The sequence below is a fragment of the Musa acuminata genome, chromosome BXJ2-5, assembly GCF_036884655.1.
Source record: "Musa acuminata AAA Group cultivar baxijiao chromosome BXJ2-5, Cavendish_Baxijiao_AAA, whole genome shotgun sequence".
In the NCBI taxonomy this organism is placed as follows: Eukaryota; Viridiplantae; Streptophyta; class Magnoliopsida; order Zingiberales; family Musaceae; genus Musa; species Musa acuminata.
Genome location: NC_088342.1, coordinates 47464979 through 47490098, shown reverse-complemented (window position 1 = coordinate 47490098; position 25120 = coordinate 47464979). Strand labels below are relative to the sequence as shown.

Here is a 25120-nt window from a genome sequence, read left to right as displayed (position 1 = left end):
AGAAACCATCATACCAACTAGAAGAGTAATAGTAGAGAGCAAATGTTCATGAAATATATTTGATTCATTACACTAAAACAAGAAAATTTGAACAATAAAAAAAAAATAGTCGAGTGTAAATGATTCTTACAGTAAATGAGGGAGAACGGACGCCACCTCCCGATTCAAAGTATACAACAAAATCTCTGACGAAACCTACCCAAGATTTCAAAGAAATAAAAATAAGCATTAATTTGAGATGTGTTGCTGAAACACCCTATTTGTTGAGCTTTTTAGATTCACTGTAAAGAATGACGCCGACGACTGTAAGGGTGTAGCCAGCCATCCCTGTAAAAGATACTGGGTTCCTAAATATCAAAATTGAGATGACGACCGCCACTGCTCCCTTGGCATTCCCAAGCACCTTGAGAAACACAACACAAAAACAAAAACAAAAAAAGGTGAAATCATAATAACTCATGATATTATTATGATTTATATGTGATAGAAATATCAAGGCGACAGAGAAATCACATTGCATGAGAAGATGCCTTTAACAAGATTGACTTAGCTAAGAAGTTTTGTCTATGGTTCAGCAAAGGATGTTTCGATATTCCGATGTACATTCCAAAAATCTTCCACGATGCATATTTGTTGAACCAAGCATACAAGGATTGGATCTTAGAGATCATGATGTTTGGTTAACAACTTACGAAAAGCACAACAAGATCGGAGCATGGTGGGCTCTCCGATTACAAAGAGCTGCACGGTTCGTACACAAACATGTTCTTACAGTAAACACTTAAAATCTTTATCGGTGGTTATTTGGAGAAGGTAAAATGTAAAGATTGATCTGTATGTGAAAAGTATTAACTTTGTAAAACATATAGCTAAGCATATAAACAACAAAATTTGTGTCCATCGGAACCTATCAGGTCTCTGATTACAAATCCATAGCGATTCAATCATGTCCCCACCACATCAGCCACAAATACATGCCCTTGGTATTATTTGACAATACAAGCTACCAACGCTACAACAAAATTGTTACTCTCTTTCATCAAAATTTTTTCCTGTTGTGAATCTGTATGACAATTCTCAGACAGATTTCTATACCAAAAATTTTTATGTCTAGCCTCTTACGGAAAATTTTATCGTCCATATCACACAGCATCAATCTCCAGAGTATGTATATCCATGCTAATACCAATCGTGATATCAAATGAAACTTTTACACACAGCATTTTCAGGAATTTATTACAGCTTATACTCAACAAACAAATGTGAACATTTAACTAGCTAACACAATGCAGGGCCAAAGAAGTCTACTGCAACCAGCTTACGTATGAGAATCTGCCTTGTGGTTCAGTAGAGCAAATTACCCATAGATCATGATGCCCATCTCTACCATTGCCATTTTCTGTAAATCGACCAAAACTAAGAAATTTTTCTCTCACTTTTTCTCTAATTGGAACTTCTGACTTGTACTCTTGGTAATTATGTTATGGTGTCTGAAATCAAGACTGAGCAACACCATCAGCAACTGAATACTTGCTTATACTTCTAACTATCTTCTCTGTGTTAATTCTTTGTTTCATGTTGTCTCAATCCAAACCCCCAATGTACTGAATCATACACTATTGATTAAACCCCAATCTAGAAACAAGTTACAGATTATTACGTATGATTGAAGCTGCATAGTGTGATGGCACAAGATCTCAATGTCAATTTGAATGTAAGACATGTTGCAGTTTCTTATTTTAATTAATGTTTGATTGCCAAAAACATAAGCCATAAAAACCATAAGGCAGCATGAGCAAAAAATTACATCCAATAAAGCGTACCTGCAGGGTCAAAGCACTGGTATGTTTTGTGACCAGGAAATTGGTCAAGTTCACGAAATACGCCAAAGCGGAATTGAACAGGAGGTACCAGATAACCTTGAAGTCCTCTTTCGCAAGTGCCAATGTGATGCCAACTACATTATCCTCCATTATGAGTGTTGTAGGAAGTAGGAAAATTACTGCTATCGGAGCCATATATAGGAGGAGATTCATAGAATTAAGCTTTTCCCTGAACATTAACAAAATAAAGAAGAGCATAACTCGATGCATATTCTAGAATATCTCAAGACAAACTCTAGTAACAAAACCAAATGAACTTGGAGCACGTAATGACAAAAATGAAACATGAAAAGCTTCATGAAGTATTTGTGAAAGAATATCTGAACTATTAGAGAAAATATATTATTTACCCCTCAGAAGACATCAAAATTCCTTGCAGCACTGACTTTAGTGCCCTAGCAGCGGTAGCACCAATGCACATAATAAATCCAAACAAGTGAAAACTTGGCTCACCCTGCAAAATTGAACCAATAAGAGTGTCAGTTCTCATATGTTTTAGCCTTTAATCTGAAAAGACAAAGGAATAATAACTTCCTAAAACCCATGTGTTGAAGAAATCCTCCACATGACCATCGACATAACTGCATATTTTCGGAAGCAGATTATTTTCCTACATCAATCATCTAGGAACTAGCCTGACATCTTCAAACAATTCAATGTTTTTGGAACCCAGACATCTAACGGATGAACACACAAAGATCAATTATGCAGGATAAGCTCATGCAAGGAAAAAGATACCCACCACATTAGTGATTACTATTATAACATCTAATTATGCATGGTGATTGTCGTCCCAATTCGCACCAATATAAAGAAATATAATAATAAAGATAAGCAAATAAAGTCCAATTACGAACTCTGATGTAAAATAAGTCTGCACAAATCTAACATTCTACATAAGAATTTAAGGGTCACTGAAGCCTCTAAGGCAATATCCTTTTCTTCTGGATCTATCTCCTTTTTTCTTTCTGGATTAATCCAATTGTCTGCTCTGTTTATAATCAAGCTGCAGACATGATTAATAAGCAAATATACATATATATATATATATATAAGTACTCACCCCACTGGCAATAATAACACCTGTGACGACTGGTACGAGGGTAATGTACGTGATCCAGGACTCCCGCCGGAGAGTCATGAGGTAAGCAAGCACGGCCGTGAAGAAAGGCGTGGTGGCGCCGACCGCCTGGTTGAAGGAGACGGGGAGGTACCGGAGCGAGACGTTCCCGCTGACCACCGACCCGCAGAAGACGAGGCTGAGCGCCGCGATCTTGAGGAACTGGAGGTGGGAGCGGATGGCCTGCATGGGCACAAGCTTGAGCCAAGCGATGGCGACGTAGCTGAGGAGGGAACAGGCCATCATGTGGCACATGGTGAGGAAGATGGGGTACTTGAACCCGTAGTTGCTCAGCAGGTACTTGTTGAGGAGGAGCACGCCGATGTTGGAGGAGTACCAGGCAGTGACGAGTCCGATGGTGAAGAACCGGCCGGTCGCCAGCGCCGGCGACAGGGCCACCTTCGCGCTCATCTCCACCTCCCTCTCCCTCTCCCCCTCCCCTCCGCTCCTCCTGCGCTGGTCCGGATCGGTGGATCCGGACCGATTCGATCGGTACTTGGATGGGAGGAGGAGGGGAGATTGGGGTTTCAGAGGGGTGAGGCAGTGAGGGTGGATCTGACTCTTTAATACGAGAGAGAGAGAGAGAGGGATAAAAGAAGGCGAAGGCGGTTGATTAGTGTTCCCGATTTCTTTTCCTGCTCGTTAATAGAAATGGCCGTTGATGAATTCTGCCGGACGAAGATGTTGTTTGTTGTGAGACATTATTTCGCACCAGTGCGGTTCAAATCGAGGAATATCGAACCAAAGCCGGTTCAATGGACCGAGGAGGGAACCATAACCGCGCGTTCCTTTTAGTATAAACAAAAGGCTGTGATGGCAGGAGGAAAACGTAAAATGGTGTGATCACATGGGCTGCGTGGTGACAGGTACGTGGGCTGGGGTCTCCCTCTAAATTGGGACGGCTCACCGACTCCAAACCTAACAACAACACACATGGAAAGATGCGAATTCCGGGAGCTCATGGCGGCGTCATGTTCTCGATGGATTGCTGATGGTATATGAGACGATGTGCAGAGGCGATAGATCAATGTCCGTGTCCTTGCAATCATCGAACGACGGACGACATCCTCTCCTGTGCCTCTGTCTTAGTTGGGCGAATCGGGTCGTGGCAACGACTTGGATGGACATCGCAGACCGTCGGTCGTGAGATCCACCTTCACATCCAACATGAGAAGCACGTGAGAATTGCCTGTATGCTTTTGCAACGTGGAGAATGAATGATTTATGACCCAACTTAGTCGTGGCGGCCTAACTCAGGCGACGGGGGAAAGGATGCAACACGCACGATGAGATGTTGCTTCATTGTGCGGTTGTCTTGCTGGAAGTGTACTTTCCAAAGGAAACTAAATACTTAAAATTCGCTTATCACCGACCAATTCAAAACCATTCTTCCGGTTACATTGGTCAATGACTTTAATTGGCTCCACTGTGGACCTTATTCCTACTAACTTGGTTGAAAGAGAGAGGGTCAAAGACGTCACCTTGGTTAGGCATCCGACAGGCACCGGCAGTATGGCATGTGAAGAAGTGAGTGGTATATGAGCCTGGAATTTGCCGTTTAACAAATCACCATGAAGCCACCTCTTTTGTTCCATGATTTCATGACACCCGAGTCTTTACCTCATAAAAAAGGAGACGATGTCATGTAACACACGATCAACATTTTACCATCTCACCACCACAATGGAAACTGAGACTGAATACGACTTTTTGGCAAGTAAAAAGCATAACCACGTATCAAGAACATACATGCATGTGGACACTGCAAATGAAAGTCATAATAAAAAAACATGCATCGAGTATAATAAATCCATAAGTCTATCGATTATAAATATAATTAATATATATATATATAATTAATATATATATATATATATATATATATATATATATATATATATATATATATTCTAGACTGGCAAGGTGAAAACAATACCTGGTCGAGGCAGCAAATGTTGCTCTGTGATTCCTATATGGACCACCTCCTTTCCCTTCGGATGCCGTAGTGTCACAACAAAAAAAGTACGGGGAACAAAAATATTGCTCATATAACATTGACCAGAAGTGACCGATATTATTAACTCATGTAAAGCACCAATATATCAGTATACTTAGATGGTAACCACTTCTATGAAATGGGGTAGGTAAAATATTTACATCATGGCAATTGCAATATATTTTAATTCTTATGAAGTATGGTAACCACTTCTATGAAATAGTCCACGGAAAGAGAGAGAGAGAGAGAGAGATAGAAATTTGATGTTTAGTCTGTCATAGTTTCAGCAAATCAAATATCTCAAAAAAGAATTCTACTTTCCTTAAGCAGATGATGTTGTGCCTGCATAAAACCATTTAAACTGCAAATCAGAATCGTCACAATTTCAAATGTTAAAAAGAAAATAAAGATGTAGCAAAATAAATTGAACAAACAAGTAGTTCTTTCGAACAATAGTAAAATCAAAATTTAATATCTAGACAAGAAAATTGCATCCAGAAGCTATCATTTTCAGCTTATTTGCAGCAAGAGTAACAACTGCAGTCCTAAGTCAACATACAGTGAAATCAAAAACATTACCTGAATGAATAAGTGACTATGGAATATCAGAATATAAATCTCCAGGTTCAGAGATCCCCATTATAACACTACAATTTGTAATTCAAAAAAGATAATCAATCTCACCATCTCAGAAGTAACTAACTATATTTGCTGAGGCATGAAAGATGCAACCCAAAAAAAAAAAAAAGAGAGAGAGAAAAGTAATATTTTACCACAATGTACTAATTGAAAAAATGATGGTTACAATAATTTTAGCCAACTAGAGGTACAAGCTCCGACAACTGGAAATGAATAAATAATTAAATAACACGGAAAGCCAACCTTGTATATTTTAAACCACCACAACCTTGTCAATTTCTTAATTACCATACATTTAGTACATCACAGCCACATTTCTTCAAAAAAGCTACAGATCTAGAGCATTACATCATCATAATGTACAAAAAAGCAAGGTATGTCATAACCTAATTTCCATCAAGTTTTGAGATCAAATAAGCATGATAAACATACATACAGCATGTCTGAGTATATGATAATCTGAATAACAGTATATCAATTTCTAAAGACACATGATTTTGATCCATGGAGAGCATGAGATTAACAAGGTTAATGCAATGCTGTTACATATTTTAGAATGAGTTGCAACTTTACTACAGCAAAAGATGTTTGACTACATGAAACTAGTATTTGGACGTGCCCCTATATGGGCAGATGATCATTCGCCATGAACATCCCATTATAAAAAAAAACAGTATACTGTTATATAAAAAGGAAAGTACTACTTCGGATCTAAAGATCCTGATGATGCATGAGGATGATGTGGTCCTCAGGCACACATTGAACTCCTCTATTGCAGGCCACTCTCATTATAACAGTTAAAATGGCAGGACAGAGTAGCTTGTCAAATAGGCGTCACAGAAATATTACCAGACAGATTTTGGAAGCACAATTTGTAATAAGCTAAGAGGAATTTGGATCATAATCCCAGGAAGATCAGGCCTTAAATCAAAATTTTGTCACAGTATTTCGGCATAGTGGATTTAAGGGTGTTAGAGGAAATTCCCACAATCAGAGTCACATTAATAAAAGAGAAGTTAATTCTTTTAGAAGATTGTCTAATCACTCCACTTGTATACCTGACATTGAACCCGACATTGAACGATAAATGTTGCTAAACAGGACATAGATTATTTTTCTTAATGTGCTTCAGATCATCACAGGACCTCAAGTTGTTTAAGAATGTACAGAAAGCATGTGGAAGTGAGACCAAATAAGAAAGGTCCCAAGTTTTGTAAGACTGCTGGTACTTCTGATACATGAAGATTTTGCATGCACTCGAGTTGAAAGAAGATTAGCAGCCTTAACTGATGTAGACCTGCAATTGCTTGACAAATCTTGCCTCGAACAAAAAGCATTATCATTGATTTATTGGATTGACAACTCAAAACTTGGCCACTGCAGACACAAATCCACTTGTAGGAAGTATGAAGTTTTATGTTGAAAATCTTATAACAAGGATAGTAGAAAGAGATTAAATTGTTTGTGTACTTAGAGATGTTGTGACGAAGAGAGTTAAATGGAAGGAAATGACACATGCAGCCGACAAATTAGACGGAATCCTGCAGCATATAGTGCTCAAAGAACAGAAAAGCATATTGGCAAACTAGTAGTCTAAACATTCAAGGTAAGGTACCTAAAAACATGAGCCTCGATGTTAAGGCAACACTCGTAACTCTATGGCTAAAACTATTAGATCAGTGAACTAAGGTTAGTGACACCTGTAGAAGAAAACTGTTCATAGTGTCACCTTAAGGAAGGTGAAACCAGAAGTATTCAAATATGCCTTATGCAAGACTACATATATAATTAGCAGTTATGAGATAACAAAAAAACAAAGGGGAAATATCACCCCCCTAGAGCTAGTGCTGTAACACAGGCATGTCTAATGCAATGCTTCTTGTTTGTAAATATAAAAATTTCTGTTAGTTGATTGGAACATCATATTTGCAAATGTTTAGTCTCATTACCATGCAAGTACACATTTGCAGCATTGCAAAGAGGTGGTTAGACAAAGTCCACCTACAAATGATCAAACATTGAAAGAATATTTTTTCAAAATTTATACAACATTAAAATTATAAGGTCCAAGAAGCAAGATCACTAAAATGTCAAGCAAGACTGAAACCAAGTGATCTAACCCCGCATACTTGCATATCTTTCAGAAAACAAATAGAGACCTACATTCGAGTACCAAATGCTGTTAAGCTTAGTTGGAAGCAAGCGTTATCTAGTAAGTATTTTTCTAATCAAAAAGGCCATTCATTCCCAGTGCATGACAATCTAGGGGAAAGAATGCATTTTAATTGCTTCTCACTCATTCACCTCAAGGTGATCGTCGCTTCAAGTGAAAAAAATGTTTAAGCACCAGTAGTACTTTGTCACATTTATCATTCATTAACCAAGAAAGGACACTTGTCAAAGAAATTATAGGATAATTAAATGCAGCCCAAGCCTGGGCAACCAAGATCACTGGACTCCCTCCAATGTGGGGTACGAGGGTTAATGTACACAACTTTATCCTTCTAGTAAAGGTTATATTTCCATTACCCATACCCCGATCACACAGGTTGCAACAGAGCAACGTAATCGTTGCACAAAGCTACACTCTCTCAAACTCAAAGCTATTCTTGCAAAATGGAAGATTATAAATTACGTATTACTGAAAAAGCTAATTATCACTGTATGCTAAAAGGATCCAAAACTTAATATAGTGAATATCTTATTCAGTCACAAATTAGAGATTCCAAAACTTTGAAATGGTCACTTGAAAGAAATAATTACCTGAGGATTTACATAATCCAAGCTTTGTGTAAAAGGACCTTGTTGAGGAGCCTGCATGGTCATTCTCAATTAAGCACGAATCATTTCTATAAACAAAGCAACTAATACCCATTAATAGCAGGAGTAACAAATCAAATTGGAGAAAATGTACCTGGTACTCCCCTGTCGTGCCTGTTCCAGATTGCGAACCCCCTAATTCTCTCCTGGCGGACCCCTCTCCACCCTGGGCAGACGATTTATTATCGTCAGACATCACGTATTATGTACCTTCGTGCAATGTCGTAAGATTACGCAAGACAAGGAAAGGAAACGATTACCTCCAACTATAGCACCATTAGTTGCAGCAATGAAGTCCACCCCATCGAAACAAAAAAGGACAAACACAAAAGAAAACCAAATCAAGAATGATCGCTAAATACATTAAAAGGTAAAACGTAACCCCGAAAGGAGCAGAGTACCTCACGATATTTCTGCAGGTACAGTTTCAGTGGCTCGATGTACTCCTCAAACCCCAACGTCGCCATCGCCCACAGCAGATCGTCCCCGTTGATCGTCTTCCTCTTCTCCTTCTGGCATCTGTCACTCGCCCTACATCATAGCCGACCATCGAGATCAAAGAAAAGCCAAAAAAAGGCAATAAAAACAACCAATCCACGAGAAACAGGACTACGATCTCACTCGCTGGTGACGAAGCTGATAAACTCGGAGACGCACTCCTGCATGGTCTCCTTGGCGTCCTTGGCGATCTTGGCGTTGGCGGGGAGCGCCTTCTTCATGATCCGGATGATATTGGCGATCGGGAGGAACCGATCCTGCTCCCGGACGCCAACCCCGGCTCGAGGGCTCTGCTCGCCGCTCTCGTGGCTCCCGCCTCCGCCTCCGGGGCTCGCCGGTGGAGCCTCCGCCATCCTTCCTGCCCTCTCGCTGCAGGCGCCGCCGAAACCCTAGATCCATCCCAAACAAAGGTCACGGAAAAGGAACTGCAGATCACGACGGGAGGCCGGCGATGGCGAGGGAAAGAGGAGGACTGCGATGATCACCTTTATTTGTTTGGCAGTTGGCGCGTGCGCGGGGGGGTGGAAAGGGTGGGGAATTATTTTTCTTTATTTTTGTGAGAGGCGGAGGGTGGAGATCGAGCGCTGGAGAAGAAACAGGGAAGGAGACGACGGGGATGAGAGATGGGGCGGCGGAGAGAGAGAGAGAGAGGGGTTTTATAGGTAATAGCAAGCATTGCTGTGCCCAACCGATACGGAAGCGAGACGCCCCGAAAACACACAGTGAACCCACCCAACTAGCACGTGTGCATAGTGGGCCCCCATCTCTGGCCAATCCTAGTCGAGGTATCCACGTTGATGACTTGACCGAACCCTTCCTCTCGCATTAATTAGCGGAGGCGCGGTTTTACGTATCTGTCCTTTTGAAATTTGAATATAGCGTATTTGTCCCTCCAAATCTTTTATATATGTATATATATATATATGATAATTTGTATTGCTTTAATTAATTATTTTTAGAATAATATTAGTATGAATGTAGTCCATCTCGATGAGCTAGGAAATTATGATTTTCTTTTTGTGCAAGAAAAAATGGATTATCAGCATTTAACTCGATTATATCCTATAAATTATCAGAAAATAAAATTCTTTAAATGTCCAACTATACCAAAAATAAAAAACCTTGATCTCAATTGTGCCTTCGAAATCATGAGAAAATAGATTTTGGTTTAATGCTCTACTCTGCTAAGGAAGAGATTAGTTCTCCTAATAATCAAGCTATGAGAACATAACAAAAAGTGAAATACAAAATGCAATGTATAATCTGAATTGTTAAAGGTCAAAACCGATGTTGTTGGAATGCTCTAATAAATTTAGTCAAGATTTTACTTTCTTCTATCTATGTAGCAATTTTTTTCTTTTTTTTTCCGGTAAAAATGGATGGTGGTAAAAGATACATATTTACGATATTTTTTTTATTGTGATACGTTAATTGTATTTGATTCCATGTTTGGGAGCAAAATATTGAGCTTGCTTTGTTGATTTGAAGTAGAGCAAGAATTAAAAAAATTCAGTTAACAAATCTTCACATGTCAACCTGATATTTAATCTAATGACTTGGAGTGAGATCAAGAAAAAATGAGCTTAAAATAAATGTATTATGAGAAGATATCGTTAATGTGTATATCGACGTTTGAAATGTGGATAAGATATGTAATCCGGATAAGTGAGTATGATATTGAATGGTAAAAAATGATTTCTAGTTACTATGTTATAAGTGAACATTTATACCTACTAATAAACTAACAAGTCTTTTGTCCATATAGGTTATAGAAGATGAAGACAACATACAACTGTCTGTTATAGACTCACGTTTACGTGAAAAGATTAGTGAGGGATAATTCTTATTTTATTCTTTCACCTTAGAGATCAGGTATCGAATGATGATTGATCGATGATATCATTATTACCAAAATATGATAAAATTTAGAATTAAAAAATAAACATATTTGAAAATATTTGTGTATTCCAAAGAATAAAAAAAACCCCTCTAAAATCTACGTCAAAGATCTTTGAGTTCAAAAGTTTTGCATCAAGTTTAAAATTATTATCGAGTATGATACGATTCAAAAGGCTTATCATATCAAATTAACCATCATGAAAAACAATACAGGAGATAAGCTCACGCGACATACGTAGCTAAGGAATAATTCCCGTTTGACTTCACCATGAATCCGACATAGAGAGAGAGAGAGAGAGAGAAGATGTATCACACGTACAATAAAAGAAACCCATGTATAATTGAGTAGTATATATTTCACGTGTAAACAAGAAAATGCTGCATAAAGTCTCTCATCCGACAAAAGTGAACTAACAGTGACCGATAAATTTACCCGAGTACACGTCGAATATAATGTTTTTGGTTCATAGTTCGATGGTCAATTCTTGACGGGTCGGCAAGATGGAAGGCGACTTGGAACCACCAATCCCCATGGCGTCAAGCTCTGATGCGAAGAAGAAGTCAAAGACTGCTAAGAGCTGGCGTGACAATGACCGGTTTTGCATGTACAGATGGAATCCATGACGATGAAAAGAGGGATCAAATCTCAGGCTAACAATAATTGGAATGTGAGTTGACATATGGTGAGGAGAGAAGATGATGGATGAATGGCTGGCGAAACAGTCTTTGACTTTCTTCCTGCTGGCAATCTGTGTCAACCGTATTATGGTGTAGTCTTCATCGTTCCTTTGCTCAAGACGAGCAGAGGTAATAGAAGAGCATGCGTACTCTTATTGGTCGTGCATCGAGAACGAAAGCTTCAGATGCAGCACAGGAGGAGGAGGAGGAGGAGGAAGCTCTTCGATGTTCTCTCATTCCTGGAGGTCTAAATGCTGGTGGAGATTTGACTTACGTAATCTTTCAGCCTTCGTGGAAGAAATGTTCTACTGGATTCGAATCAAATTAGGAAGCGGTCCGATTTCAATGCATCCCAAGTCAACACTCGCACCGTCTCTTTGTCTTCTTCTTCCTCTCCGTCTCTCTCTCTCTCTCTCTCCCAAAGAAACCTTTGATGGCTGAATTGAGCGTGTCTCGTCTCGAATTAGGGATTTGGTGCCCCTTTTGATCGATTCGAGACCTCAGAGCATGAAAAGTTAGGTGCCCTTTCTCTCTCACACTCACACACACACACACACACACATACCGCACTACACTAACAGACACGGAGGGGGCCACCAACACGTTATTTACCTTCCGCGTATTAATCCTCAATAAAACTTGCAGCTTTCAATCTTCCTTTGTCTGTCCGCAACGGCCGTCAGCTTCACTGCGTATAAAAATTCCTCGCTTCCTCTGGACGAGGAATTGAAGATTCAATTGCCTTCCCATATTCTTCTTCGACACGACGAGGGAGATGGGGTCGCTGGATCGATCCAAGAAGAGGAGCCACCTGTTGAAGAAGGCGCTCGTGCACTTCTCCCTCTGCTTCGTGATGGGCTTCTTCACCGGCTTCGCGCCCCACAGCACCGCCACCCTCTTCCACCACCGCCCCGTCAAGAGCGTCGGCGTCGTCCCCTCCGCCCCTGTCGACCCCATGGAGAGGGTCATCGACGCGAGCCTGATCCAGATCCCGAGATCTTTCCCGGCCGCCGTCCTGCCTGAGGGCGACGCCAACCCGCCGCCTCCCAAGGATGTGGGGCGGGGTCACGAGCCGCAGTCGCCGTCGCGGCGGCTGCTGATCGTTGTGACGACCACCCGATCCAACGACCGGCTCCAAGGTGCGTACTTGCGGCGGCTGGCGCACACCCTGCGCCTGGTCCCGCCGCCGCTGCTGTGGGTCGTCGTCCAAGCCCACGCCGACGCCCTCGCCACCGCCGAGATGCTGCGGACCACCGGGGTCGTGTACAGACACCTGACCTTCATGGAGAATTTCACCGACCCCGCGGCGGAGGCCGACCACCAGCGCAACGTCGCCCTCAGCCACGTCGAATACCACCGTCTCGCTGGGATCGTGCTCTTCGCCGCCGCATCGAACGTCTACGATCTCAGATTCTTTGATGAGATCAGAGAGATCGAGTATGAGCCTTCTTCCCTTTCCCTTCTTCTTCTTCTTCTTCTCTTATAAGCTAATTAGCAGCAAGCGAATAGTTTTACATCTCAATGCATTTAACTATATAACAAGGAAGGAGAGCTAAAAGATGGAATCGGTGGAAATCTCTCAGCATCTTAATCTGATGATGCATCGAGAGAGAAGCTCTAATCTTCAATAAATATTGCTGAAGAGAAAGCAAAAAAGTTGGTTTCTTTCTACAGACTTTGACCTTTCAATTGCTAATCACCGGTAGATCTTTGCCCACCTCAAGTCTCCTATGTTCACAATCTTTTCCTTTTCATGATGGTGAGGGAATCGAGTTCCAGTGTGTGCTTTTCCAAATTCTGCTCGTATGTGAGTAAATCATGAGGTTCTGAGGGTAGAAAAATATGGACTTCTTTTCCTGAACGACTAAAACTTAGGGAGTTTGAGCTATATGTTTGATGTTACTGTCCCTAATTTTCTTCCCTTGTTTTGTGTTCAACGAGGCTTCCATTCATAGGACTCGTAGTTTGCATTTATCTACTTGGTATACTCGATGAAAGTGCCGTGCGAAATACACCAAGTATCATATGCCCCCATATGTTTAATTTAGGATGAGCTTTGCCAGAAAGAAACAGTATGCTTTGTTGATTGATTACCGATGTAGTTTTGCCTGTTTTTTGTTGCAGGATTTGGGAACTCTGACCATTATATTTCCTAAAAGTATTTATTGTTGTCGTCGAAAAGGCCAAAGAAATAACAAAAGGTTTATTAAACTAATTTCTTGAGGAACCTATTATAGTTTCAATGTATTTTTCATGTTTTCCTTGTTCCAGGTCTCACAAATCACAAGACCAATAAAGTCTAGATATCTTTCTTCTGTCCTTTTTCAATTCCATCATTGTTTAAAACGTCTCCGAAAACATAGAATTTGATTGGGGAATCTAATTCTACCGATCTCTCGCTTCTCTCGAAGAAGCTCAATTTAACTCCTCTGTGGAATTGTTCTAGGAAGAAAAACAAAAAAATTGCCAAGATTTCTTTTTCAGTGATCTAGCTTTAGATTTAGGTGTTCTGTTCAAAACCGTCATGCTAGTTGTCCCAATGGCACATTTGTTTTCATAACTCTCCCTCTGAAGTGCCAATTCAATAAGCTGCTAATCCCTCTTAAGTCGATTCCAGGGCTTTTGGGACATGGACAGTGGCAGTCATGTCGACGAACAGGAAGAGAGCAGCTTTGGATGGTCCAATTTGCCATTCATCAAAGGTTGAAGGGTGGATCTTGAAGGACTTGAGCGATGACAAAAGGTTGTTGGTGACTAGCACAGACTTGAACCAGAAACCTCCAAAGATTAATATTTCTGGCTTTGGATTCAATAGCTCGATATTATGGGATCCCGAGAGGTGGGGTCGCCCTACCTCATTGCCCGACACGTCACAGGTTAGTCCCTATCATTTTCTGATAAATATCACAAGAAAATATTGCTGTCGCGTAAAGATCATAAAATCAGATATGTACTTTTTTTTTGGTCACTGATTAGCTAGCTTTTGATCAGGGCTTCACCAAAAGTTAAATTTATTCAAGATTACCTGCATAAGATTAAACTACGATTTTCTTAAGCAAAGTTTTTGTATGAACATTTATCTACCCGACACACATACGACGGACATGTGGTGATAGAGATCTACGAGGCATTGTGTTGTTAAAGAGAACAACTCTGCTTTACCTGACTTTAATGGTCAAATAGAGACAAAAGTTTATCCTCGTTCTTGTTGGTCCATCCTTTGTCATGCATGGTAATTGGCTATTATATGTTCCTTTCCTACTTTGATCTCGGAGTAATGAGTTAGTGACTAGTAGCTAAGACTTCTTTGCAACTTCATACATAACATTCATTACATATTAGTCCTTCAATGTTAAGTGTTTGAAAGGTTATTAAGTGCCAACCACCAAACTGACAGCAACCTTCCTCGATTATTAGCCTGAGAAAATGTTTAGCAACTTATCCTCCTTTCTTCTCGATAGCAAGACAAGCGCAAGGGACCTTCGACTAGGACTGGTAATCGTGGCTTTGTCCCAATCGATGGTGGCTAATCCACGCGACGGCTTCCATACCTGCTATCGGTTTCTAATATTTGATCACTTACATCTACATTGATCCTAATTTCAGGATTCAATCAAGTTTGTGCATGATGTCATCCTGGAAGATGAAACCAAGTTGAAGGGCATTCCAGCTGACTGCTCCAGGATCATGGTGTGGCAACTCTAGATGCCCAGAGCAATTCCTCTGCCTTTTCACTCCCACAACCAAGACAGAAACAAAAAAAACAAAAAAAAGGTAGATAAGGTGAGAAACCCAAAAGGGGTCATGTAAATGAGAAGGGAACTGTTTCTAGCTCTTCTTTCTTACATCTTTTCTTTTTGGGGAAGGTTGAGATTAGTCACCTCCCCATCAACACACCATTTATCATTACTTCCTGGTATTATTCCTTCATTTGGTGGATGCTCATACAGTATAGGAAGGGTTGGTTACCATTGTTCCTGTCATAGATCATTGCTTCCCTAGCCATTGTATTTGTAGTCTTTGAAGTGTCTAATATATATATTTTTTCAATATAAACCTAAATTATAGATCCATTTGTGATTTCAAGATGTATTGTTAAGAGTCCTATCACATAAATCTTTCCTATTTCTGTGCAATTCATATTGGATCTTTGATCGTTATTTTTTTATATTACTTGAGATGTAATATTTTTCGATAATCGCAACCTCCCCCGGGTGCCCGACATCTCATAAAGCACGCGTGTATTCATCGACAGGGTCCTCGTCACGGATGGTACGATCCCTCACCTCTTCTTGATCAAACTCCGGGGATTGTCGCAGCCTAACCGCACCCCACTCCCGCATCTCCGCCACGGCGATCGTCGGCCTCCGCCGTCGCTTTTGCCGCATGTGGAATTCTTGGAACCATCATGGTGTTGGTGAGGTGTTGGGCTCACTTGCATAGCTTACGGCGACCACAGAGGGTGGCCCATCACCCCAACATCTCTTGATAAGGCTGTGGTACAGCCCACTTTGTGAACCAGTATGGTACAGCCCGTTCCCGGACCACCTGTTTGATGAAATGCTCGTGCGAGGTGTTTTAGCCGACGATCGACGGTAGAACAATGCGGCAAAAATCGTGGACAAGGCTCGAACACCGATGTTGGGATGAAATCGATAAGATTTGAGGTGTTAATTATAACATGCTCTGACACAAACGAAATAGACAGTCTTCTATCAATATCATTGGTGAAGTTAAAGCTTTCGCATCATCGAGGCAAACAACAGAAAAAAGGCAGACCAGAGAAAGATAAGGAAACACAAAATCCTGCTCTTTACATCGTGAACATGACAGAACACACAGCATGAACTGTAATCTCAAGACTATATGGGTTCCTAACTACGCCAACACCATCTCCTTCACATACATTGAGTCTTTTGTCTCTTCATCCTCGGCTCCTCGAAGCCTTTCAGACATTGCGAGGTCGTCGGTCTCTTCGGTGTCGTATTCGACACGGCCAGGCCGTAAACGTGGGTGTCACGGTTAAATGCGTTCGGAGGAGAAGCGTAAGCCAAATTGCTGCTTGGGTTCGCTGCAGGTTTTTGGTTGGGCGGTGAAGCGTTGTGGAGTTTGACGGCCATGGGAGGAACTTGAAATGGTTGCAGCGGTGGAGGATTGCGCCACTGAGGGAGCGGCCCTGCGAGGAGAAGGGTCTGCAGCAGAGGACCTGCTTCCAGAACCGCTTGCAGCAGCTTCCCCTTGCGTGGCAATGGCTTCCTCATCGCAAGGCCATCGACCACCGCGGATGCCCGGTCGTAGTTGGGGCTGCTCTGAGAGGCTTGCCGCTGTGGTCTGCCCATGCTCGACAGTTCTGGAGAACCCACGTTGTCGAAGAAGGAATCGACGGGAGATGCGGCGTAAGAATGGTGGTTGGGAGCCCCCGAGAGGCTATCGGACTCGGTGAGGCTGCTACTCCCTCTCGCTTGCCTCATCTGCGGGCTGTCAGGCAGCGTGATCTTGTTGAGGACAAGCTGCAGCTGATCCCTCGCCACGTCTCGTTCGTGGGTGATCACTTGGAGGTGGTGGATCAACTGTTCGATGTTCTCCTCGCTCTTCCGTATCTCCTCCTTGGCATTGGCCCGCAGCGCTTCCAGCTCCGACGTCGCACACAGAAGCTTATGCTTCAAGTCCTCGATGCCCTGTTCGAGCAAGGAAGGAAAGCAGAATACGATTCAGCGAGAGGAGAAACAGAGCAGAGATGACAGAAAAAAGGACCGGAGAATCACTGCACCAGTTGAGCAGCCAACTCCATGGCTGATCCTAACGCAAACATTCAAGCAGCAGACACCATAAATTGGCGACCGATGAAGGTAGGATGATGCTGGATATCATTCACACCCCCACACTGGATCTGAAACCGAAGCAACTATTTAAGAACATGACGGGGTTCCATCTAAAAGCTTTTGGTCCATGGGAAGGCGACTCGGCACCAACTTCTTGTACCAGGCAAGAATCTAAAAGTTGCTAGACCTCCACGAGTTCGCATCGAGCGAGCAGAATAATGAGGTAGCAAGAATCTTTCCGGCACATGAAGGCTACGGACGAACGACGAAGGTCAACATTTTCCACTCACCAAACCCCCCCCCCCCCCCCCCCCCCCTTCCCCTATGTAATGAAAAGAAGCTAAACAGCCTCTCTTCACGAGATCACATGTTTTTGTGGTCGATCCTTACCAAAACCGAGCCTAACTCGAAAGCTTTACAGCACGACAGAACACTCGTGGAAAGCTGAACCCCATTTCAGAAACAGCAGGCGAACACAGAAGCCAAAAGCATCAGTGACAAGTACCGATCCATGCAGACGGCAACACCAACAGAAGTAAAAGAGAAGCCATCTCCAAGTTTATGTGCGTGTGCGTGTGTGTGTGTGTGTGTGAGAGAGAGAGAGAGAGAGAGAGAGAGATAGAGGAACGATGACTGACCTCATGAAACCCCCAGACAGAAGGAAAGCCTGAGTCCATGGTGACCTCTTCGAGAGTCCAGTGATCCACACCCATCACCACACGATCTACTGCTGCAGATAACGCAGCCTCCTCTTCCTCCTCCGCTCCTTGTATGGGCCCTTTGTTGGTACAGAGGGTCCTCTGCCGCAAGACGAGATATATAATACTCGGAGTGGAAGAGAAGAGAAGAGAAGAGAAGAGGAGGGAGAATGTTTCTTTTTGAATCGAGAAATAAAAGGAATGTGCAATTCTGTCATCCGTGGGATGGGAGCTTGCCATATGATGCCCTTATATGATGCTCTCAGGAATCCTCTCCGTCCTTCAAGGCAACGCTGCCTGTCCCACCAGTATGACCTCTCTCTCTCTCTCTCTCTCTCTCTCTCTCTCTCTCTTTCTCGACACATACGGAGTACATGAATGGTAAGCGGTGACTTCATATGGTATGCTTTTTGCGGTGTTCTCTTATTCTTTTCGTAGCTTCGGTCCTGAGAGATGATGAGGGGATGGCCAGTAGATTCCACAAAGGTTTTGACTTGGAATTATGACCGCAGTAAGATCTCCGAGCGTCAAATTCGCGGACCATTTCCATACGGCACGACTGACCCGAAGTCGTATTTTGTCTTTCGGAACTTTTAGCTTCGACAGCAAAATAGCATGGCATATGAATGGTGCAAGTCAATGCATTAATCGATGAACTTATTCCTACTAATTCTACCAACTTAAGCCTTACAAATAGTGGAGGAAGATTAAAACCTATCTATCTATCTATCTATCATCTTCCTTCCACATGTAGATGCTACAGTACCCCGGATTTCCAGTGGCCATTATTTTACTAGGGAAACAAGACAAAGAAGAAGCTAATCCCAGGGTTGACCTGCTCAATGTACATTCTCTTCTTCTTCTTCTTCTTCTTCTTCTTCTTTGGGTTAGGAATCTAATAGAAATTATGGTGGGTGTTGGTAGGCAAATGATTGGAAACCCGAGGAAAAAAAGGTCGAGAGGGGAGCGGCAATGGGGTCGATACTCGAGGACGGAACCTGACAAGATGCAGCAGCATGTGGGTGTCGGATTCCCCCACCATCACTATATTTCTTCCCCATGTTCTGTTCCTGCGGGACAACAACCGTAGCTCTACTCGTTTTTGGCTTGCTTGCGACACCAGAATCTGGGGGTGTCTTGTTCATTGGATCTTGCCATCTCTGAGCTCCTCTCTCTCCCTCTCTCTTTATTTATGGCACTTGGTTTTGGTGCCTTTGTTGCACCTTCCCCACGTCCTTTGTGGCTTCTCGTTCTTGGTTTGATGTCTGACCATCTTGTTCAGGAGTCAAGAGACGAACATGTAGCATGGGATGACGCCAAGGTGCTTGTTATAATGTCACCTCCAGTGGTACGTTTAGCTGACAGGAGAAGAAGTACCTGGACAAGAAACAAGAGGCAAGGTGGGGATCGATTGGCCCACGCCACGGACTTATCATCGCTCTTGCTATGACGATGAGGCCCCTACAGATCTCGACTCCACCGGTTAATGAGTGGCCTCAAGACCACCACCACCACCACCGGAGAGACGGAACTCCGGTCCACCAAGTAGGCGACCTCCTCCCCTTGCTTTCCGATCTTTTAACCTCCGATCCCCAATTCCAATGCTTCGTGATAACGCAACGGCTTTACCCGTCGCCTCATTAATCCCGTGGCTCCCACTCCCTCACCCAAAAGCTGCAATTCTTTTCTTGGCTCCTAAGCCTGTGTCGTAACCATGTTCCCCAAGCAAGGAATCTAGCGGAAGAAGAAGATTGATTACATGCCAAATCCACCTCCTCGCGCATTAAATCAGGGCACCGGATAAGGTTAGATGGTGCGCATTAAATTAGGAGTTTAGCGTGTGGTCCTTCACATTTGGATGGCTTTTGGAGGGGGATGGAGGAGGAGGAAGCAATCCGCGTCCTAATCATGAGCCGGCGCGAACATGGCGGGGAGAAGGCAGATCAGGTGCGCGCCAGGTGTGTTCCGGCCTCCCATTGGCCCACGTATGCGTGCGGCGCGCAACCGGACAAGGCGGCGGAGTCGCACGCGTCGCGACGCCCGCGTTGGACGGCACGTGGGAGGCCGCCGCGGGCGGAGCGGAGCGTCGGTCGCACGTGCCTCGTCCCTACCCGCCGTGTGAGCTTCACATAATTTAAACGAGGAGCGTGTGAACGCCCATAACTTCTCGTGAATCATACGGTCAAAATAAATTTCGTTGAATTTGATGGAAAGCGACGGCTGTGGATCGAAAACAACGTAATAAAATTGTTGGTGCGATATATCTTGTAATCGTCATCTGTCGTCATCATCATCACCATCGACTAAGTTTGGATCGTGTCGATTCGTCGGCCCACAAATTAACGCCTATGAGGGAGGTACGTACGCATTTGTTTCCATCAAAATTCCAGCTAATTCTCACGTCACGACAAATTAACGAATATTAATCATAATTTATAGGAATTAATATTCAAAAAAACAGGCACTAATTTTGACTAGATATAAGTTTGTGGCATGGAAATGTTGACCTTTTGATATGTTGCGGGTGAGAGGCCACATGGTCTGTTGGGATCGCGGTGGTTGGGTCCAACTACACGACGAGGCGTAGGTCGCACGCTTCAACTCATAGCCACATGCTTCCCGCTTCCCTCCACATGTCGATCGAGCCTACTACACTCAAATATTTTCCAACGTAAATTAAAATGTATATATTCTATAAATTTTATTATAGAACTAATCTCAAAATTCTTGATTCATTCCTAGATTCCTTCGTTCTAACGTCTCTATATGATAGAGAGAACGTCGTCAATCAAACGTCATCTAACATGGTGTTTAAGGTAAAAAGAGAAACAGAGGTCATCCTCCGCTCGTCTACTCACATGAGCAAAGATCTAAGACAAACAAGATTATGGAATGCCCCCCACCCCTTTGTTGGGCTGATAGCCTATGATTCAGTCAATAGTGGGCTTTAACAGCCCATAACCCACCTCCTCTCTTAATCTAACCCGAATCCTTATTAGGGGGGTGTGTGGTAGCTGCGAAAAGAGGTATAAATAAGACAGCAATGAGGGCAACATGCGTGATCCTTGCAATAGCAAAAAGGAGGAGAAAAAGATAGAAATTCAAGAAAAAAGAAAGGAAAGAAGATAATGACAACGCAGAAAGACTGTTTCCAATCATCCAACAGTGTTATCATCTCAGGTTAGATCAAATCTATAATAGATTCTTACTGTGATTACTTGAGGAAAATTAGAGAGGATTTAAAATTTTGAGCACAGTGACGTGATCCTTGTATCCTAATTATTCTCTTGTGATTATTGTTAGGGTTTTGGGCAAGAGATTGAGATTTATATATTCATTATTGTTATAATGAATTATCTCTAGTTTGCCTCGTGATTTTTACCCTTCACATTAAAGAGGTTTTCCATGTATATCTTAGTGTTCTATTTGATTGTGGTTCAATTTAATTCCGCCGCATATTATGATCTGCTAGTATTTGTTCATATACAAATGTTATTTCTCTTTATATCTCATCACTCTTTACTACTCTCATTGATAAAATGTCAAAGGAAGATTATCGAAGGCAACCGTTAGATATTACCACCCGACATAAAATATTTTAACTATTTATCTTTAATATAATGAGAAGGGGATTATATATTTTGACAATTCATGTTCGATGTACACACTTATATATCTGAAGTTACTAACTATACTGTTCGAGATATCAAATTCAAAAAAAAAAATTCTACTTCGATCTTTATGCATTCAGGTGACATATGGAGAGCTCGACATTTTCGTCTTTTAAAATGTCAACGACTTCTTTTTATCAACACTATCTATCCATCTCCAAAGTGCTGCTTTACCAAAACCCTATCTGCTGATGTTAGTTTGCATCTGCATCGTAAAGTAAAATAGATCATGGCCATTTATTTTTGGGTTTAGTGGACTCCTTGTTCATCGGAAATATCCAGATCAAACATTGGGAATTCCAAGTGGCCACTGTCTACCGCTCGACAGTTGTTGGATTACTACTGTTACCCGCTGGTGCTCGCGCACTCTGCAGACATGAAATCTCGACAAGTGGGTTAAGCGGAAGAGATGCTGGGTGGTGCTGTCACATAATTCTCACACTCGTCAGCCAGGCGATGTGTTGCATATGTGAAGTGAAGGGTTTCCCTATCGACAGTGGAACATGCAAATCATGAATGGATTTCTTTGAGCTCCAATCCAAGAACACCAACTTGTAGTGTTAGAATTCTCAAGTATTATCCGAAGCAGTAAAGAATTTATCTGATATCTTTCTACTTTTCTTCCCACACTAATAAATAGTGAATTCGATGCTCGAAGGGACTTGTATTTGTATTTGGTTTAAAGAAACAATAACATGCATCGTTCGTGATCAACTCTAGCCTGATGATGTTGGCTCATCTCTGCCAAATCTTATCGACTAGTTCACCACGAAGGATAATAATAACAATGCTCCTCTCTCTGCGCCATCTAATGGACATCTTCCTTCCAAGAAAGTGCAGGTCATTATACGATACTATCAAAACACAGCTTTGCATCAAGACCAGATCGATGGATGAATGCTCACTGGAGATGCATGTCTTGACTTCTCCCCTCTTCCGGTCAACGAACGGTTCATTATTATATCGAATCGCTTGCGCTTGGCTTCTGCATGGATCTGCAACAACCGCAAGATTAGGACCGGAAGAGATGAGGATTGTCCAGCGTTTGATCGCTTGCCGGAACACTGTGAATGATGATCTCAGCCTTATCCTGTGCTGTAGCGCCAGCGGTGATACGTCGAGAGGATAATGCCAAGATAATACACGATCGTAGTGCATTTCCCTTATCACTCTTTCTTTTGTTTAATGGCTTATCAGCACCGCTGTCACATATTCCTTCATTAGAAAATGGTTCGTGGAAGTCCCTCTCGGAGCCTCAGCTTCTTGTCGAAGCTGTTGGTACTTGTCACAGGAGCAAAAAAAGTGGGAGAGACTGAGGTCAAGTGCTGTCTGCAAACAGAGAATAGTGTGGCTTAATGCATCGACCAAGTCTGCTGCTTTCATGCAAGTTATGACCCAAGGCAATAGAGAAGCAGCAAAACATGTTTTGCTCCTCGTACTTCCTCTAAAAGGTTTACCTTATTTGTAATGTTCTTGCTCCTCAAACCGAGCACCACCATGAATGATCACAAATAAGTTTTGCTCCATTTAGATTGTGTGGAACATCAAGTACTACTACATGCGTCTGTCAGTACTCATTTTAAAAGGTAATCATGGAATAGCACATTGCACTCTCCTATTAATTAAAGCTTACACTGCAAACCACATCACAAGCCGTAGCACTCATCACAAGCTAGAGATTACGAGACCATCCGCGGGCGTAGGCATCTCGAACTCTTCATCGTCAACCTTCCACGGTGATGCAGAGCAATGTTCCCACAGGGGAGAAGCCACGCTGCGAGCTCCGTGCTTGTGCTCTTCGGTGCTCAACCCACTGACGCGGTCCGTGGCAGCGATCTCATCCCATATCTGATCCATGCTGTACGCCATCACGCCCTCGTTGGTTCCAAATCCTAGGGTCAGAGAGCTGCCTACAGCCACGCTTTCCGTCCCATCACGCTTCTTCATCACCAGCTCCGGTGGCGGCTCATTAGCAGAGGAGGAAATATTGCTCGAGGATGACGAAGGCGACGGCGAAGCGGACGTGCTCATCCTCCGTTCTTGCGCCTTCTTTCTCATGCGAGTCCTCCAGTAGTTCTTGATCTCGTTGTCAGTTCGACCTGGAAGGCATTGAGCGATCCGAGACCACCTACGGAGCACACCCAGTCCACCTCTTTAGAGTCGACACGAGAAGCGAATGAATGATGACGGAGGAGTTGGAGGAAGAGAGGGAATCTTTGCATTGCCAAACCTATTGCCCCATTTGGCGTGGAGTTCGAGCACAAGGTGTTCTTCCTCGGGGGTCATGCGGCCGTGCCTGAGACCAGGGTGAAGGTAGTTGACCCAACGCAGCCTGCAACTCTTCCCTGACCTGTTAAGACCTACAACATGGGAGCCATGCAGGTTAAGCACAGTAACTTCCTGGTTTCACCTCTGTTGCCCTGTGTCCCCGCCACCGCTCAAACCTGACACCTTGGCCAAGTAATCCCAACGACGTTCACCGAACAAGCGCACAAACCGTACCAGTTGGAGGTCCTCCTGCTCCATCCATGGGCCCTTTCGCGTCTCCTCGTTCTTCGCCGCCATCGCTAACTTCGCCTCTTTGTCGTCTTCGCCCAAGCCTCTCGATCGTCGTCGTCCTCGTCTTCCCTTCTGGTCACTAGCTACTCCCCCCACATTTATAGCCACCAAGAACAGGTCGAGGTGGTTCTTCCTTTAGTGGCCAATGGTGCTAATCCAAAGAAGGGTTTCGGTGATCCCTTTAGTCTACTGATAAAAGTTATGAGCTATAGATGGCACAAACAACGAGGAACCAGTTGGTGCTCGGGCACACGGCCTTCTTGCACCGCCAAGTGCAGATTAATATGTCCACTTTATCAAGTCATCATAGATGATGCTACACCTTTTGTCACTGGTGGCGTAAAGGCAAGTGGAATAATATACATATCAGGCTTCCAATAAGCAAGATTCTTCTCCTGCCTCATTGGACTCTTCTTCGAGATCGAGTCACATTCAAGTTAGGAAGGGGTAGAAGATGGATGGATGGATGGATGTTTTAGTAGTGAAAATGATGCTCTTTTGGTGCCAACTTAATCGAGGAAATTACAGCTATAGAAATGACGATGCGGTTCGAGCGAGTACCCAAAACTAACGTTGCTTCGTAAGAAGAATGGAAGAAAGACGGATACACTTGTCGGGGCAAAGGATTGCGAAGGGCAGAAGGGAAGATGATGGTGGAGAGAGGCGGAAGCCTCGACGGTTGACATCACTCGACCTCCGGGGACCCGAAAGGACATCAAATCCACCGCAATGATGGGAAGATGGAAAGGTGGGTGAAACAGGAACCAGCACTCTCGCCGCTACAGTCTACGGTCACAGGTCGTTTGCCCACTCCCTGAGATGTCCAAGGTGCCCGAG

At 43.0% G+C, this 25120-nt stretch overlaps 5 protein-coding genes across 8 annotated transcripts; 1 reads left to right on the top strand and 4 right to left on the bottom strand.

Annotated features, from left to right (window-relative positions):
* Positions 1–32: 32 nt before the first annotated feature.
* LOC135613138 (probable sugar phosphate/phosphate translocator At3g11320) lies at positions 33–3670 on the bottom strand. Its single transcript, XM_065110173.1, has 4 exons — positions 2947–3670; positions 2234–2337; positions 1824–2052; positions 33–403 (listed from the first exon to the last, which is right to left on the bottom strand). Exons 1-4 carry the CDS (start codon positions 3412–3414, stop codon positions 257–259), a joined length of 948 nt encoding a protein of 315 aa, XP_064966245.1. The 5' UTR covers positions 3415–3670; the 3' UTR covers positions 33–256.
* A 1387-nt stretch (positions 3671–5057) lies between these two features.
* On the bottom strand, positions 5058–9580 carry LOC103986164 (nuclear transcription factor Y subunit B). Its single transcript, XM_065110177.1, has 6 exons — positions 9442–9580; positions 9080–9345; positions 8553–8989; positions 8402–8452; positions 5579–5646; positions 5058–5341 (listed from the first exon to the last, which is right to left on the bottom strand). Exons 2-3 carry the CDS (start codon positions 9307–9309, stop codon positions 8800–8802), a joined length of 420 nt encoding a protein of 139 aa, XP_064966249.1. The 5' UTR covers positions 9310–9345; positions 9442–9580; the 3' UTR covers positions 5058–5341; positions 5579–5646; positions 8402–8452; positions 8553–8799.
* A 2102-nt stretch (positions 9581–11682) lies between these two features.
* Positions 11683–15606, top strand: LOC135613136 (probable beta-1,4-xylosyltransferase GT43A). The gene is made up of 3 exons (XM_065110172.1): positions 11683–12970; positions 14151–14409; positions 15140–15606. Exons 1-3 carry the CDS (start codon positions 12309–12311, stop codon positions 15236–15238), a joined length of 1020 nt encoding a protein of 339 aa, XP_064966244.1. The 5' UTR covers positions 11683–12308; the 3' UTR covers positions 15239–15606.
* A 716-nt stretch (positions 15607–16322) lies between these two features.
* On the bottom strand, positions 16323–19365 carry LOC135613135 (uncharacterized). 2 transcript variants are annotated; one of them, XM_065110170.1, is made up of 2 exons: positions 17994–19365; positions 16323–17211 (listed from the first exon to the last, which is right to left on the bottom strand). In XM_065110170.1, exons 1-2 carry the CDS (start codon positions 18291–18293, stop codon positions 16432–16434), a joined length of 1080 nt encoding a protein of 359 aa, XP_064966242.1. In that variant the 5' UTR covers positions 18294–19365; the 3' UTR covers positions 16323–16431. The 2 variants fall into 2 exon arrangements, with proteins under 2 accessions (XP_064966242.1, XP_064966243.1); XM_065110171.1 differs by lacking the exon at positions 17994–19365 and adding an exon at positions 17304–17650.
* Positions 19366–23283: 3918 nt separating this feature from the next.
* On the bottom strand, positions 23284–24596 carry LOC135611917 (myb-related protein MYBAS1-like). Of its 3 annotated transcripts, none has more exons than XM_065107562.1 (3): positions 24135–24596; positions 23955–24056; positions 23284–23852 (listed from the first exon to the last, which is right to left on the bottom strand). In XM_065107562.1, the coding sequence occupies exons 1-3, from the start codon at positions 24287–24289 to the stop codon at positions 23390–23392; spliced, it is 720 nt and encodes a 239-aa protein (XP_064963634.1). In that variant the 5' UTR covers positions 24290–24596; the 3' UTR covers positions 23284–23389. The 3 variants fall into 3 exon arrangements, with proteins under 3 accessions (XP_064963634.1, XP_064963635.1, XP_064963636.1); XM_065107563.1 differs by having other exon boundaries at positions 23955–24084; positions 24169–24596; XM_065107564.1 differs by having other exon boundaries at positions 23955–24084; positions 24227–24596.
* Positions 24597–25120: the final 524 nt, after the last annotated feature.

Coding starts and splice junctions, on each gene's coding strand:
- LOC135611917 (XM_065107562.1), bottom strand. CDS start 24,289: ATGGCGGCGAAGAACGAGGAGACGCGAAAGGGCCCATGGATGGAGCAG. Junction 24,057..24,134: donor GGGGACACAGGGCAACAGAG/GTGAAACCAGGA, acceptor GAAGAGTTGCAG/GCTGCGTTGGGTCAACTACC. Junction 23,853..23,954: donor CACGCCAAATGGGGCAATAG/GTTTGGCAATGC, acceptor TGTGCTCCGTAG/GTGGTCTCGGATCGCTCAAT.
- LOC135613135 (XM_065110170.1), bottom strand. CDS start 18,293: ATGGCAAGCTCCCATCCCACGGATGACAGAATTGCACATTCCTTTTAT. Junction 17,212..17,993: donor CTGTCTGGGGGTTTCATGAG/GTCAGTCATCGT, acceptor TTGCTCGAACAG/GGCATCGAGGACTTGAAGCA.
- LOC135613136 (XM_065110172.1), top strand. CDS start 12,309: ATGGGGTCGCTGGATCGATCCAAGAAGAGGAGCCACCTGTTGAAGAAG. Junction 12,971..14,150: donor GATGAGATCAGAGAGATCGA/GTATGAGCCTTC, acceptor AGTCGATTCCAG/GGCTTTTGGGACATGGACAG. Junction 14,410..15,139: donor CATTGCCCGACACGTCACAG/GTTAGTCCCTAT, acceptor TCCTAATTTCAG/GATTCAATCAAGTTTGTGCA.
- LOC103986164 (XM_065110177.1), bottom strand. CDS start 9,309: ATGGCGGAGGCTCCACCGGCGAGCCCCGGAGGCGGAGGCGGGAGCCAC. Junction 8,990..9,079: donor ATCAGCTTCGTCACCAGCGA/GTGAGATCGTAG, acceptor GCTATGATGTAG/GGCGAGTGACAGATGCCAGA.
- LOC135613138 (XM_065110173.1), bottom strand. CDS start 3,414: ATGAGCGCGAAGGTGGCCCTGTCGCCGGCGCTGGCGACCGGCCGGTTC. Junction 2,338..2,946: donor GTGTTATTATTGCCAGTGGG/GTGAGTACTTAT, acceptor TCAATTTTGCAG/GGTGAGCCAAGTTTTCACTT. Junction 2,053..2,233: donor ATTTTGATGTCTTCTGAGGG/GTAAATAATATA, acceptor GTTAATGTTCAG/GGAAAAGCTTAATTCTATGA.